A 14,839-nucleotide genomic window follows, 5' to 3' on the forward strand; every position below is an offset into this window, starting at 1 on the left:
CCAGTAGCAGACAAAATAAAGATCATTCAACAAAACTGGAAGGATAACAGCCAACTACCAGATGCACACATCAAAGACATACACCAATTGCTGGAATTGGTAACTGAACAGAACTGCTTTGAGATTAATAATGAATACGATTTACAACAAGGTAAGCTACCAGTGAATACCCCAGTGCCAGGTGCCCTAGCCAGCATTTTCAAAAAACATTTTTAAATCATTATCACAAACAATTACAACACACTTTATTGAATTAGATACATGGATGATATTTTTTGTTCAAATGACTAGCCAGCAGTAAAAATTGACCCACTACATGCACATATATACATAATACACAGGAAGATAAAATTCGCAATGGAAAAGGTATATGACATTCAAATAAACTTCTTAGGAGTAACCACAAACAATACATAAAACAAAAAGAAGATTCAAGGTGTTGAACAATAGCATAAAAGCAAAAATTTACACATCAAACAACTAACAAATTCCAGAGACAGTTCATTCCAAACGTACATTCCAGGAGAAATAAAAGATACTGATATCTACTAGAAAGCTAGAATATAGCATGTACAATTCAATACATGTAATGCACCAAATGCAGGCCAGACAGCAGAATATAGGCACCCAGTGTTATGAAAAAATCAGAGCATGACATATGTGACAAACACCTCAACTTCTGTCAGACATTCAAGTGAAAATAATCACAAACCTACTACAACAGAGAAAGATGTGGACATAGGCAGAACAAATAATGAAAGACACTTCGTAACCTTACAAGAAAAATATTATAAATACAAAAATACATGTATACTCACAAGTGTATAACTGAAAAGCTAAAGAAAATATGGTAATAGTGAAGAAAGAGAAGAATCATGTCACAAAATTTTAACCCTGGATAGCTGATGACAGTAGGAACTAAAATTACTAATTTTGTGAAGGTCGATAATGCACCATTTTTAAACTACAGAAGAGAATATCTGTGCAAACAGTGCATAACAGTCACAAACAAAATATGTAAGACTTATATAAAATCATGAGAGTATTTTATACATGTCTTATGAATTTTGTTTGTGACTATTGTGCATTGTTAGCACAGCTATTGTCTTATTGTATGATGACAGATAGTACTATAGAATGTTGCTTCTGTAAGTTGTGTTCAGTTAGTGTGACCAGTCAACAAGACGGATTGACAATGTATAAAATGAATTCTGTACAAGTGATCTGAAGATGGCGATTTAATTTCGCTGAAAATTATAATCATTGCATATTTTTATGCTATATGGGTAAATAAACATCTGTAATACGAGAAACAACTGTGGTACATATACATAAAAACAGGGAGGAAATATTGCAAGCATTAGAAGGTTTCTTCAAAGATCTATGGAATATGTCTTTAGTACTTGAGGATCACAGAGAAGTTAAAACGTGTATAAATAAGGTTAATTTTGCCAATAAGACTTATTTAATAGTTTGTTAGTTTGAACTGGATTTCTGCTTTCTACGCCATCGTCACATAAACTTAATACTTAGCAGATAGTTTTTATGTCAGAAATAGCTACAAAATAATACATAGATTGTTTCTCAAAACTATGAGACATTTCACAACTATATATCGATGCAAAACATGAACAATATTAAATTCGCAAAGTATTTTTGGAAAAGTGATTCTTTTATTACTTTACATGCAAAGGAGAAAGTATAGGAATTTATAAGTTGAAATGTTGTATGGCAGAGACTACTAAAGTTGTATGGAGAGGCTGGTGCATGTGGTGCAGATGCATGGGCCAAGGAAAGTTGGATAGGGTAGATGTGAGAAAGGAAGCAGTAGAATGTATGTGTAGAACAGTGTTAAAAGGAATTTTATCTATTGGTCTCAAAAATATTAACTAGCTTCTGCTACTTTAGTAAGGGTGTACAATGAAACTGTGTTTGTTCATTTAGGTCCATCTGGTGAGTCTTTCCTTGGAATTTGTTACTAGCTAGAATTTCGAATAATGTGATTTCTAACTCTAGTCTCTCTATGGAGAACATCATATTTAATTTCGTAACAGTGACATTCATTCAGAGCATGTTCATCATAGGTGGAATCTTTATTTTCAATTTCCTGCTCCTTTCGTGTTCCCTCACTGTAGCAGTTATGGCCCTACCTGACTGACCTACTTAGAATTATCCACACAGATTGTAGGAAATCCTGTAATTTCCACTCTTTTCTAAATACAGAATTTTGTCTTTGCTGTCCAACTAAATGTGGCCAACAACAGAATTGTGGTTTAGTACTGTCTGAAGACGCTACAGAAGTGCTATCACCCTCAGTCGCTTCTTTCTACTAAGTATGTTGTCAAGTAGAGGTGGATTGTAACCATTGTTGTATGCAATGTTTTGACTATTTTCAGTTCATTTTGAAAATCTGGTTTGGTTTGTTGCGTAGACAGTAGGCAGTGCGTCATGCAGTAGAAGGCTGCATGTTTGAGTATTATGGGATGCTGGGAACAAGCTGATAATACTATGTCTGTAGAAGTTGCTTTCCTGTATATCTTACATATGCGCTGTTGCTTGCTGATGTCAATGGTAGGGTCTTAAATACTGATAGTATCTTCTTCCATCTCCAGCCTCACCTTAATTTCTCTTTGATGTGAATTTTAATGTTGAATAAGTTTGCATAATTGCCTCATGGTACCTGTCCACAAGCACAGTTCATCACTTAGTCCTCTGTTGTCTTTTAGTACTTTGTGCCTCTTTCTATAAAAAATTGTTGTTAGAATTACCCATAAGCATTTATGCTAATAAGTGGTCAGTGACAATCCCATTGCAAACCTGCAAGATTATGTAGAGTCTGTTGAACTTGGAAATAGATTCACTTAAAGCATGTTTTAGTTGCCATCTTATATTGCCTGCCTCATATGGATTAGTAAGGGGTGTTATGTGAAAATTGTGTCATATGGATTAGTAAGGGGTGTTATTTGAAAATTGTGTTTCAATTTCCGTAGCCTCTATAACAAGTTTTTGTTTCAATTAGTTAATGTGTTTGGCTCATTTATGACAAGGTGCTGAAACTAAAGACACTACAGATCTAACTCGAACACCTTCTTTGTGAAGCTTAGATAACCCAAAAAAATTGGGGTGCTCTTTTATTCTGTTTATGAGGTATAAATATGATTTGGCAAGTTGTAACAAATATCTTCCCTTCCATAACATTTTGATTGTGGGATTTCTATAGGATTGAGAAATGCGACCATTTTTCAGTATATTCTGTCTTACTCAGTAACACTGAATCACATCTTGAGTAAACAGTTTTTTCTACAATTTAGTCAAAATTCTTTGCTCCCTACATCTAGTTCTCAACATTTCTCTGTTTACACATATACTCATTGTCAGACAATGTGTCAACAAAACATCTGGTTGTAAATTAACTGAAAACCCTCTAGAATTCCCTCAGTGACCTTATGATCCCAAGCAAACGTGTTATGGAAGTGAAACACGCCAATCCATATTTGCTTATAGTGATTCCAAATACCTGATAAACATGAATACAAGGCATCCAGCTTTTATTGGTTTCCTGAGCTTCACAAAAAAGGTATTCCAGTAAAATCTGAGTATCTTTAGTTTCAGCACCTTGCTGTTAATAAGAGCAATCCATATTTGCTTATAGTGATTCCAAATACCTGATAAACATGAATACAAGGCATCCAGCTTTTATTGGTTTCCTGAGCTTCACAAAGAAGTTATTCCAGTAAAATCTGAGTATCTTTAGTTTCAGCACCTTGCTGTTAATAAGAGATTCACAAATTTTTTTAAACTGAATTTCAATTAAAATTTTGTCTAACTCTCTTGCGTTAGAGAAAAAATTGAAGGAAGTACCCATTCCATCTGGTGCTAAACTAGCACCATTTCCTGTAAACAGAGTATTTTCTAATATTTCTGTGGGGAGAATTTATACATGTATTTAACACCAGGTAGAATCCAGTGGAGACAATAGTGTAAGAGAAACAACCTCAAAGTACTGGAATAGAGTTAGGTATGTGGATGGTGTACTGTGCTTGTATACAGGTACCATGAGACAGTTAAATAAACTTTTTCAACATTAAAATTCAGAAAAGAGTAAAATTAAGTTTACAGTGGCATGGAAAGGAGACACTATCAACATTTTAGACCTTACTACTGACAGTAGTAAGCAACAGCATTTATTTAATATATATACGAAAAAGTAAATTCTACAGACATAGTAACACCAACTTGTTACCAGCATCCCATACAACACAAAGGTGCTGCCTTTCAAACTATCATCTACACCACAAACTTAACCAGATTTTGAAAATGAACTGAAAATAATTAAAGATATAGCATACAGCGATGGCTATGGTCCAACTCTGATTGAGAACATACATGGTAGAAGAAAATGACTGAGGATAACAGTACTTCTCTATTCTCTTCAGATAGCACTAAAACACATTGACAACAAATAGGTCCCCACACTATGCGTAGATAGTACTTTACAGGTAAATGAAAGCAGACTAAAATTCATGAAATATACTCTAGCTTTTTATACTAGATATACTGCTGTTGCTAACATTCTGTTCAACAGCAAAGACAAAACTACATATATAGAACGAGAGTGGAATTTGTAGGATTTCCTGTAATCTGTTTGGAAAATTATGCTTAGCTAAATCAGGTAGGACTGTAACTACCATAATGACTGAGCATGAAAGAAGTGGGAGACTGAAAAAGGAAGATTCCATCTTTGCTGAACATGCTCGCAGTGAATGTCACACTTATGAAATTAAGTACGATAGTCTCCATAGAAAGAGTAAAAGTAGAAAACTGACATTACTCGAAATTCTTGCTATTGACGAATAACAATCAAAGAATCATGGGCTGGTCCTTAATGACCGAACACATTTCCATTATTATTCTTACTAAAATAGCAGCAACCAGTTAATATTTTTGTCACCATTAGTTAATTTGTCTGTAATACTGTTCCACGAACACTTTCTATATACTCCTTTCTCCCCTCTGATCCACCCGATTTCCAAGCTTGTTGATCACATTCACCAGTTTGTCCGTGAAACACATATTATGTATCATTACTGCCTTACCCTACGTTTTTGGTTTATACATTCCTAAACTCTTCATCTTTGCGTATAAAGTAATATAAGATTTGTTACTCAGAGATACATCATGAATTACATAATTAATGTGGTTTTGTTGCACACTGTCGTAATATGTCACTTAGCTTTGTAAAACAATTTTTGTACAGCTATGAACCATATCTGATGTTCCATGTCCAGCCCGTTTACTATTAAGTTAAGTGATGCTGGCCTAGAAAGTAGAAAGCCGGTTAATAATGAACAGTAAAATGAATAAAATGAATGTAATAAGGAAAGGAGCCGGAAACCGGTCCTATTGTAACAGACGTTTTCAATGCTCGAGATAAACTGATACTAAAGGAACTTCGTTAAAAACTTTAGCGTAACAAAACTGTCCTACAAGACTGAAGGACTTCAGTGAAAAGGCAGGGTATATGTGGCACCCCCACCTCCCACCGGTCTGATAAGATACAAAATATTCATCAAAATTGTCAGCTGCTGCAAAGGAAGGAAAAAATCATTGTATTTAAAATAAAAACACTAATGGACTTCTTCCCGTATAATGGTCGACTTACAAATTATGAACTAAATCATTTATTGAACATAGCAACTGTCTGAATTTCCATTTTACTTGGGTTCGGAGCTCAGTACCAACAAAACTAATTTTCTCATGTCCTAGAGAGGAGGCTGTTGATTCAGCTCGTCATAGTATAACTTTAAAAAACGTATACAACGTATCAATGAGAACGAGCTACCATCGAGTTCATGGACTATAGCGTTTGACTCACTGTCAATATTCACGGCTTTCCCTAGGGAAGGATACCGACTCAATCTATGTCCGCATAATGGCATACATAAATCACAACCCTACATTTCCCTCACTGACCCTTAGGATGGTGGGAATTTCAATCTGCGGAAATGATTCAAACAAAATTAATGTTCTCACACCTGAGGTATCTTTAAAATACTTATGAGATGTGTTCATAAGTAGTAAATATCATCTCAAAAAAGTAAAGTTAAGCAACTGACTGTTGTTTACCTGCACTCAAATTGATTTAATTTGCAGCGATCTGTCGTTCTACAGGTATTTTATTGAAACATGAGTTTGGACACTTTCGAAGTACGCCATATGGTGCATAAATTTCAGATTTACCCATTCGATGAGCAGACTGTTAAGACGTTATACAATTAATTGACTTACAACTTGAAGGTTGGGACATTGAACATTCCCCCTACCTTCATGAAGTAAAAACATATGAGTAAAGACCTCTTCCTTTTTCTCTCTATTAAAAGCTTTTTATAAAAACAATTTTTGTGTTCAATAGAAATTATCACCTGAAGAAGCCCCTACCATGGTCTGAAACTGGTTGCGTTGCCTAATAAACGAACCCGTGTACAGATAATGCGACTTTGAAGATTTTTCCTTCATTTTCAAACTTTTATAAAGGGTTGATTGACTGATTTGGGGGAAGGGACCAAACAGCGAGTTCAGTGGTCCCATCAGATTAGGGAAGTGTGGGGACGGAAGTCGGGCTTACCCTTTCAAAGGAACCATCGCGGCATTTGCCTGAAGTGATTTAGGGAAATCACAGAAAACCTAAATCAGCATGGCCCGACCGAATGCGAGTCCAATGTGCTAACCGCTGCGCCACCTCGATCGGTTTTGTAAAAGGTTTCTACAAAATTATTCTGGAAAATTTTTGATTATTTCTTTATAGTAACAATGTATAATCTAAGTTGTGGTTGCCATAGATGCGAAATAGTCTCTAATAATAGTAATAATAGTAATAATAATAACAATAATAGGAGGAGTAGGATGAGAAGAAGTTCTGTAGTCTCAAGCTTTCAACTCGTCCCTCTACGAGAAACCACGAGTTATAGGGTAGCCGACGTGACACTGGTTACATGGTCTCACCCTGAAGAAGTCCCAGGTGGCGCCGTGGTAGAGAGTGCCGTACTGCACCTCGGTCTGCGAGGCCAGGTCCTCGGGGCTGTTGATGGGCGCGACCATACGCTCGACGGTGAGGAAGGCCGCCAGGTTGGCCGTGTAGGACGAGATGAGGATCAGCGTGAAGAACCACCACACGCTGCCCACGATGCGGCCCGAGATCGACCTGCAGCAGAAGCGCTTACTACAAAATTCCGCCATATTCCCAGCAGTCTGTCGTTGACTGCCAAAAAACATAATACGGACGCCTTTTACGTTTTTGCTAACAAGATACAAGTAACTTTATTGTTTCTGAAAACGCCTGTCTTTAAAATTCAGACAGTTTTGCCGGCTTTCCACACAGTTCGGGAAGCTTTCTTCTGCACTCTGATGTCTAGTAAACAGAGTTTTAAAAGTATTCTCAACTGTCTGGTGCAATGAAAACCGCTGTACATAATAATTTTGATATAAGGCAATAAACAGAAATGAATGAACACGGGTACTTCCATATTTTTCTTCCTCCAAATAATCGATTGTTACACGTACTGTGTGATGGACGACATTGCTATGACGAAGTGTGATGCGGCGTTTTTGAGTTTTTCGCCTTATTTCGTATACGATTTGTGCTAAACTAACTGTTCTTCGATGCTCTAAAGCACTGGTTTTTATATTGGGTGTTGCGACTCCCAGGGGCGTGGCGGTAGTTTCATAAGAATAATAATTTGGTTTGTTTGCTTTCAGACTAAAGGAACAGCGCTATTATTGATACATAATGGTTCGGAAACTGAGAGTTGTTACTGCACTAGCGTGGCAGATAGCATTATAGCAGTGCATCGTAATACGTGACTCAATTTGCTTTTATTTAGTAAAAATCAGTTGAATGTTAGTTGTGTCTAATCTACATCGTTTTTAATTGTTATTTGTCTTCTGTGATTTGTGTTTCTTTGACAATATAAAAAATTTTCAATTTGACTAGAAAACTTGATTTTAGAAGTGTATCGTACAGTTCTAAAGACATGAGCAGAGGAAAATGCAGCAAGTATAACGACCGTTATTTGAATTTCAGTTTTACGCGTACTACTATTGGAAATGAAGAACGACCACAATGTGTCATTTCTTTCAGACTCCTAGCAGTTACTGAAATCACGCTAATAAAATGATGGGACACTTGGAGTCAAATCTCAATTGTCTGCTCGACAAACAACGATAATACATTTACTAGAAGTTAAAAGAAGTGATAGAAGAAAATAGCTTTCACTAAACAAGCAATGATTGTTACAAAGGCTCTTCTTCCATCTTACGCGGTTACTTATCGTGCAGCAAACAGCAAGAAACCTTTGCCATAGCCGAAAATTCTCTTACCAGCTGCTCAAAACATGGTATCTGTTATGGTAGGGGAGTCAGATGGTCAGCAAATGTGACTTTTGTCGGACATGACTGTTACGTGCGGTTCACACATACACGATGTGATATGCAATACAACACATAGAATTAAAGTTTCTGAGATATGACATTTGTCAGTGTGACCCTTGTGGTGCCCTTGGGATGATATATTACGCGACACAATACACGTAGCGACTCTCCGTAAGACAAGCAAGAAGACAACTTGAATCAACAATGAGATTCTCACTCTACAGCGGAGTGTGCGCTGATATGAAACTTCCTGGCTGATTAAAACTGTGTGCCCAACCGAGACTCGAACTCGGGACCTTCGCCTTTCGCAGGGAAGTGCTCTACCACCTGAGCTACCGAAGCACGACTCACGCCTGGTCCTCACAGCCTTGGAGGTTCGCAGGAGAGCTTCTGTAAAGTTTGGAAGGTAGGAGACGAGATACTGGCAGAAGTAAAGCTGTGAGGATCGGGGGTGAGTCGTGCTTCGGTATCTCAGATGGTAAAGCACTTGCTTGCGAAAGGCGAAGGTCCCGAGTTCGAGTCTCGGTCGGGAACACAGTTTTAATCTGCCAGGAAGTTCCAGCTTGGATCAAGTTTGTGTTTCTGTTTCAGTTGAGCCATTAGAAAGAGGACATTATTGTCACTTATGATTTTTCAGTTTCGAGAAATTAAAGAAGGGAAGTATGTACTGGATGCAACAGTACAATGCTATAAATACCAAACTTGGTTCTTATGTGGTTCCTCGTGAGATCTTCCAACACGAAAAATTCCATGGATTGTACAGAATGGGTCCAGAGAGTTTCAATTTTTGGAGCAACTACTGGATAGTATCAGATCCTCTGACAAAACAAGACACAAATTTTCGACTTGCTACATCTCCTGCTGAGAAGCTACTCACGACAATAACCTAAGTCGGTGAAAGTATGTCAGTTACGTTAAAAACGACACCATGAAAAGATTTATTTTTTGTAAGTCCACGCAGTATGAAACTTTAATCAGTGTGGTACGTACACTAACCCTCCTCCGATGAACGATGAACCTTGCAGTTAGTGGGGAGGCTTGCTTGCCTCAGCTATATAGTTGAAATCACACTGGAGGGGCATCTCTTGAGAGGACAGACAAATGTGTGGTTCCTGAAGAAGGGAAGCAGCCTTTCCAGTACTTGCAGCTGTCCTTGTAACATCAACCAAAACGGCCTTGCTGTGCTGGTACGGCGAAAGACTGAAAGCAAAGGGAAACAATCGCCGTAATTTTTCCCGAGGACATCCAGCTCTGATGTATGGTTAAATGATGATGATATCCTCTACAGAAGGATCTTCCGGAGGTAAAATAATCACATTCAGATCTCCGGGAGAGGACTAATCAGGAGGACGTCGTTATCCGGAGAAGCTAAACTGGCGTTCTACGAATCGGGGCGTGGAACGTCAGATCCCTCAATCGGGCAGGTAGGTTAGAAAATTTAAATAGGGAAATGGGTATGTTTGAAGCTAGATACAGTGGGAATTAGTGAAGTTTAGTGATTGGAGCAACAGGACTTCTGGTCAGATGAATACTGTGTTACAAATACAAAATAAAATAGGATTAATGCAGGAGTGGGTTTAATAATGAATAGAAAAATAGGAACGCAGACAAGCTACTATGAACAACATAGTAAACGTATCATCGTAGCCAAGATAGACATGAAGCCCACTGCCACCAAAGTAGTACACGTTTGAATGCCAAGTAGTTCCGCAGATCAGGAGGAGATAGAGGAAAAGTATGATGAGATAAAAAAAAAAAAAGAAAAATGTTCAGCTAGTTAAGGAAGATGAAAATTCAATAGTCCTGGGAGACTGGAATTTGATAGTAGGAAAAGGACGATAAGGAAAAGTAGTGGATGAATATGAACTGGGACAAAGGAATGAAAGAGGAAGCCGCCTGGTAGAATTTTGCACAGAGCATAATTTAATCACAGCTAACACTTGGTTTAAGTATTATGAGAGAAGGTTGTATATTTAGAAGTCAAGGGAAGGTTTCAGATTGATTGTACAATGGTTACTCAGAGATTTAGGAACGAAATTTTAAATTGTAAGACATTTCCAGCGACAGATGTGGCCATTGACGACAATTTATTGGTTACTTATTTTCGGCATCTAACATGGCGGATGCGTGAAGAAGTATAGTTTACCAATGGTCTCTACTGTGACTCGTAAACCGATTGATTACGTGGCCAAGGCGCTCTTGACGCCCTCTGCTAGTATGGCCGCAGAGTTCCGGGGCTGCACTGTACGGGATCAGCTGGCTGTAGCCCACAGAATGAATAAGTTCTACATGGCGCTGTCAGCATTGATGCCTAGGGCGCCCCAGCGTTTCCCTCCCCTTCCCCCTCCCCATCGGGGGCGTGAGAAAGGAACCGTGGCATGCAAGGAGCCAGGCTTTGAATGACAGGCAGTTCCCGTGCATTTGGCGGAAGCGTCCAGGACATCCAGCGGCCGTGGCGGAGCTGGTGGGGAGGAACCCCGGCGAGGCTAGTAATGCTGGCAGAGGTGAACGTGTGAGCTGCCGAAAGACAGTCACGTAGATGACAGACTAGACAGTATGGGGATTAAAACGTGGAAAAGAAAGTGGAAGAAAATACACTCTTGGAAATGGAAAAAAGAACACATTGACACCGGTGTGTCAGACCCACCATACTTGCTCCGGACACTGCGAGAGGGCTGTACAAGCAATGATCACACGCACGGCACAGCGGACACACCAGGAACCGCGGTGTTGGCCGTCGAATGGCGCTAGCTGCGCAGCATTTGTGCACCGCCGCCGTCAGAGTCAGCCAGTTTGCCGTGGCATACGGAGCTCCATCGCAGTCTTTAACACTGGTAGCATGCCGAGACAGCGTGGACGTGAACCGTATGTCCAGTTGACGGACTTTGAGCGAGGGCGTATAGTGGGCATGTGGGAGCCCGGGTGGACGTACCGCCGAATTGCTCAAGACGTGGGGCGTGAGGTCTCCACAGTACATCGATGTTGTCGCCAGTGGTCGGCGGAAGGTGCACGTGCCCGTGGACCTGGGACCGGACCGCAGCGACGCACGGATGCACGCCAAGACCGTAGGATCCTACGCAGTGCCGTAGGGGACCGCACCGCCACTTCCCAGCAAATTAGGGACACTGTTGCTCCTGGGGTATCGGCGAGGACCATTCGCAACCGTCTCCATGAAGCTGGGCTACGGTCCCGCACACCGTTAGGCCGTCTTCCGCTCACGCCCCAACATCGTGCAGCCCGCCTCCAGTGGTGTCGCGACAGGCGTGAATGGAGGGACGAATGTGTCGTCTTCAGCGATGAGAGTCGCTTCTGCCTTGGTGCCAATGATGGTCGTATGCGTGTTTGGCGCCGTGCAGGTGAGCGCCACAATCAGGACTGCATACGACCGAGGCACACAGGGCCAACACCCGGCATCATGGTGTGGGGAGCGATCTCCTACACTGGCCGTACATCTCTGGTGATCGTCGAGGGGACACTGAATAGTGCACGGTACATCCAAACCGTCATTGAACCTATCGTTCTACCATTCCTAGACCGGCAAGGGAACTTGCTGTTCCAACAGGACAATGCACGTCCGCATGTATCCCGTGCCACCCAACGTGCTCTAGAAGGTGTAAGTCAACTACCCTGGCCAGCAAGATCTCCGGATCTGTCCCCCATTCAGCATGTTTGGGACTGGATGAAGCGTTGTCTCACGCGGTCTGCACGTCCAGCTCGGACGCTGGTCCAACTGAGGCGCCAGGTGGAAATGGCATGGCAAGCCGTTCCACAGGACTACATCCAGCATCTCTACGATCGTTTCCATGGGAGAATAGCAGCCTGCATTGCTGCGAAAGGTGGATATACACTGTACTAGTGCCGACATTGTGCATGCTCTGTTGCCTGTGTCTATGTTCCTGTGGTTCTGTCAGTGTGATCATGTGATGTATCTGACCCCAGGAATGTGTCAATAAAGTTTCCCCTTCCTGGGACAATGAATTCACGGTGTTCTTATTTCAATTTCCAGGAGTGTACATGAAATTGATGTGAAATCACTAGAGATAACAAGTTGTCACGCATAGGCACTTAGGATAAAGTAGTGTTACGGAGAAACACGTGGGAGGGGGAAGTGCGGCGAGGAACCATGTGCAAGCGAAAGGTGTGATGTGTAAGCACTAGCGAGGAAATTTGCAGTGCCGAAGCACTTGAGATACAATATGTTTGTGTAGAAGCACTTGGGAGACGTTAGGATATTGAGAGGATAAATTACGCATGAAAAGAACAAAATGTCTGTACATGGAAGAGGAAGGGTATGGGCCTGCATTACAGGAACAGATAGCGGAACATCTCCAAGGCAGTGGACAAGCAGGCGAAGACGGCAGCACTGTGGCCAAAGTAAGAGAGAGCGATGGCGCAGTCTGATAGTGGCAGACCTTGCTAGAGCAATTTTAGCATAAGTTACTTTACGTAATGTGTAAGTTTAGGGATCAATGGCCTCAGAAGTTTGGTCCCTTAGGGATTCACACACCTTTGAACATATAGATCAACTGGGACAGTGACAGGAAGCACCCAACATCGAGAGAACATGCCCGGGGCCCAGTACCGTGCCAGGAACAAGATGCAGCGCCGGAGGTGGAGGTGGCTGTAGGCGGTTGGTTACAGTGATGCAACGAGGGCAGCCCATTTAGGCTGACTAGTCTTCCTGATCACATACTGTCTATTTGTACAATTTCATGGAATGATGACCTCTAAGTACTTAGTCTCTATTATTTAAAGCCATTGTCTCCCCACTGGCAAAGTTTTATGTTTATGTTGATAGCCACAATTCTTCACTCCCTTATTATATCTTCTGTAAAACATGACATACGTTTTCCGAATCTCCGGTTACAAGCAGGTGATCGTCGGCCATAAGGAGAGTTATGTGACCACCTCCTTTTCGCTAGACTTTCATATAAATTTATCTTGAAGGAATTTAATGTAAAAGATCAACCAACTCTCAATCTCCAAGAGACCGGAAATGCTGTAGGATGTTCGTACCTTCACATCACTATTCCAGTATCACTAGTACAAAACGTTTTCAGAGCTGTCACTTAGGCATTTCACGCAACACGGCTGTTCTCGCTGCTCCATATCGTGGTTTGGTAAACTGTGTCATTGCCTTTTCGCTAATTAAAAGTAACAAATCAGTAGCCATTCTTTTTGCTATTATTTTCCTTCCTTAGTTTCTGGACCCTAATATTCCATTTATAAGTGGACTGCCAGGATTAAATCCATTTTGTTTCTTGAATCTCGGGTCTTCCCGCTCCATAGTATCCTTATAATCCGGCACACATCTGTTGGAGAGACAATATTACAATGCACTAGTGATATCTATTGTTCCTATTTAGATAACTTATCAATATTCCAATAGGTAAAAGTAAAACACTGTATGAGGCGACCAAAATATTTCCGTTAGCATGCAGTACTGCAGCCATTTTTTTTTCTCACCAATCTCGTGACCGCTTTGGTGTGGCCGACCACAAATTCCTCTAATGTGCCAAACTTTTGACCTCAGAGTAGCAATTGCAGCCTACGTTATCGATTATTTGCAGAATATACCCCAATCTATCTCTTTCTCTACAGGTTTTAGCCTATACAGGTCTCTCTAGTACTTTGGAAGTTATTTCCTAATATCTTAACACATGTCCTATCATCTTGTCCCTTCTTCTTCTCAGTGTATTCCAGATATTCCTTCCCTTATGGATTTTGCGGAAACCTGCTCATTCCATACCTTAGCATTCCCCCTAATTTTCCACATTCTTCTGTAACAAAAAATCTCAAATCCTGATACTCTCTTCCGATTTTCCTTCAGTCCATGGCTCATTGCCAAAAAAATTCTGTGCTCCAAAAGTACATTTTCAGATATTCCTTCCCCAAATTAAGACCTATATTTGATACTAGCAGATTTCCCTTGGCAAGGAATACCCCTTCCAGTGCGAATTGCTTCTCTTTGCTCAGTCCGTCATGGGTTATTTTGATGCCTAGCTAGCAGCATGCCTTAGCTGTACTTCGTGATCACCAATTATTATGTTAAGTTTTTTGCAGTTCTCATTTCAGCTCCCCCCCCCCCCCCCCCCCCCCCATGAACCATGGACAATTCCGTTGGTGGGGAGGCTTGCGTGCCTCAGCGATACAGATGGCCGTACCGTAGGTGCAACCACAACGGAGGGGTATGTGTTGAGAGGCCAGACAAAAGTGTGGTTCCTGAAGAGGGGCAGCAGCCTTTTCAGTAGTTGCAGGGGCAACAGTCTGGATGATTGACTGATCTGGCCTTGCAACATTAACCAAAACGGCCTTGCTGTGCTGGTACTGCGAACGGCTGAAAGCAAGGGGAAACTACAGCCGTAATTTTTCCCGAGGACATGCAGCTTTACTGTATGATTAAATGATGATG

At 40.9% G+C, this 14,839-nt stretch overlaps 1 protein-coding gene across 2 annotated transcripts in view; it reads right to left on the bottom strand.

Moving 5' to 3' along the window:
• Window positions 1-14,839, bottom strand: part of LOC126267159 (glutamate receptor 1-like) — a 1,368,697-nt gene that overhangs the window by 116,976 nt on the left and 1,236,882 nt on the right. For both annotated transcript variants that reach the window (XM_049972106.1, XM_049972105.1), the window contains exon 14: window positions 7,003-7,201. In XM_049972106.1, the coding sequence (XP_049828063.1) occupies window positions 7,003-7,201 (199 nt within the window). The remainder of the gene's footprint in view (window positions 1-7,002; window positions 7,202-14,839) is intronic.

This window comes from Schistocerca gregaria, chromosome 4 (genome assembly GCF_023897955.1).
Source record: "Schistocerca gregaria isolate iqSchGreg1 chromosome 4, iqSchGreg1.2, whole genome shotgun sequence".
Classification (NCBI taxonomy): Eukaryota; Metazoa; Arthropoda; class Insecta; order Orthoptera; family Acrididae; genus Schistocerca; species Schistocerca gregaria.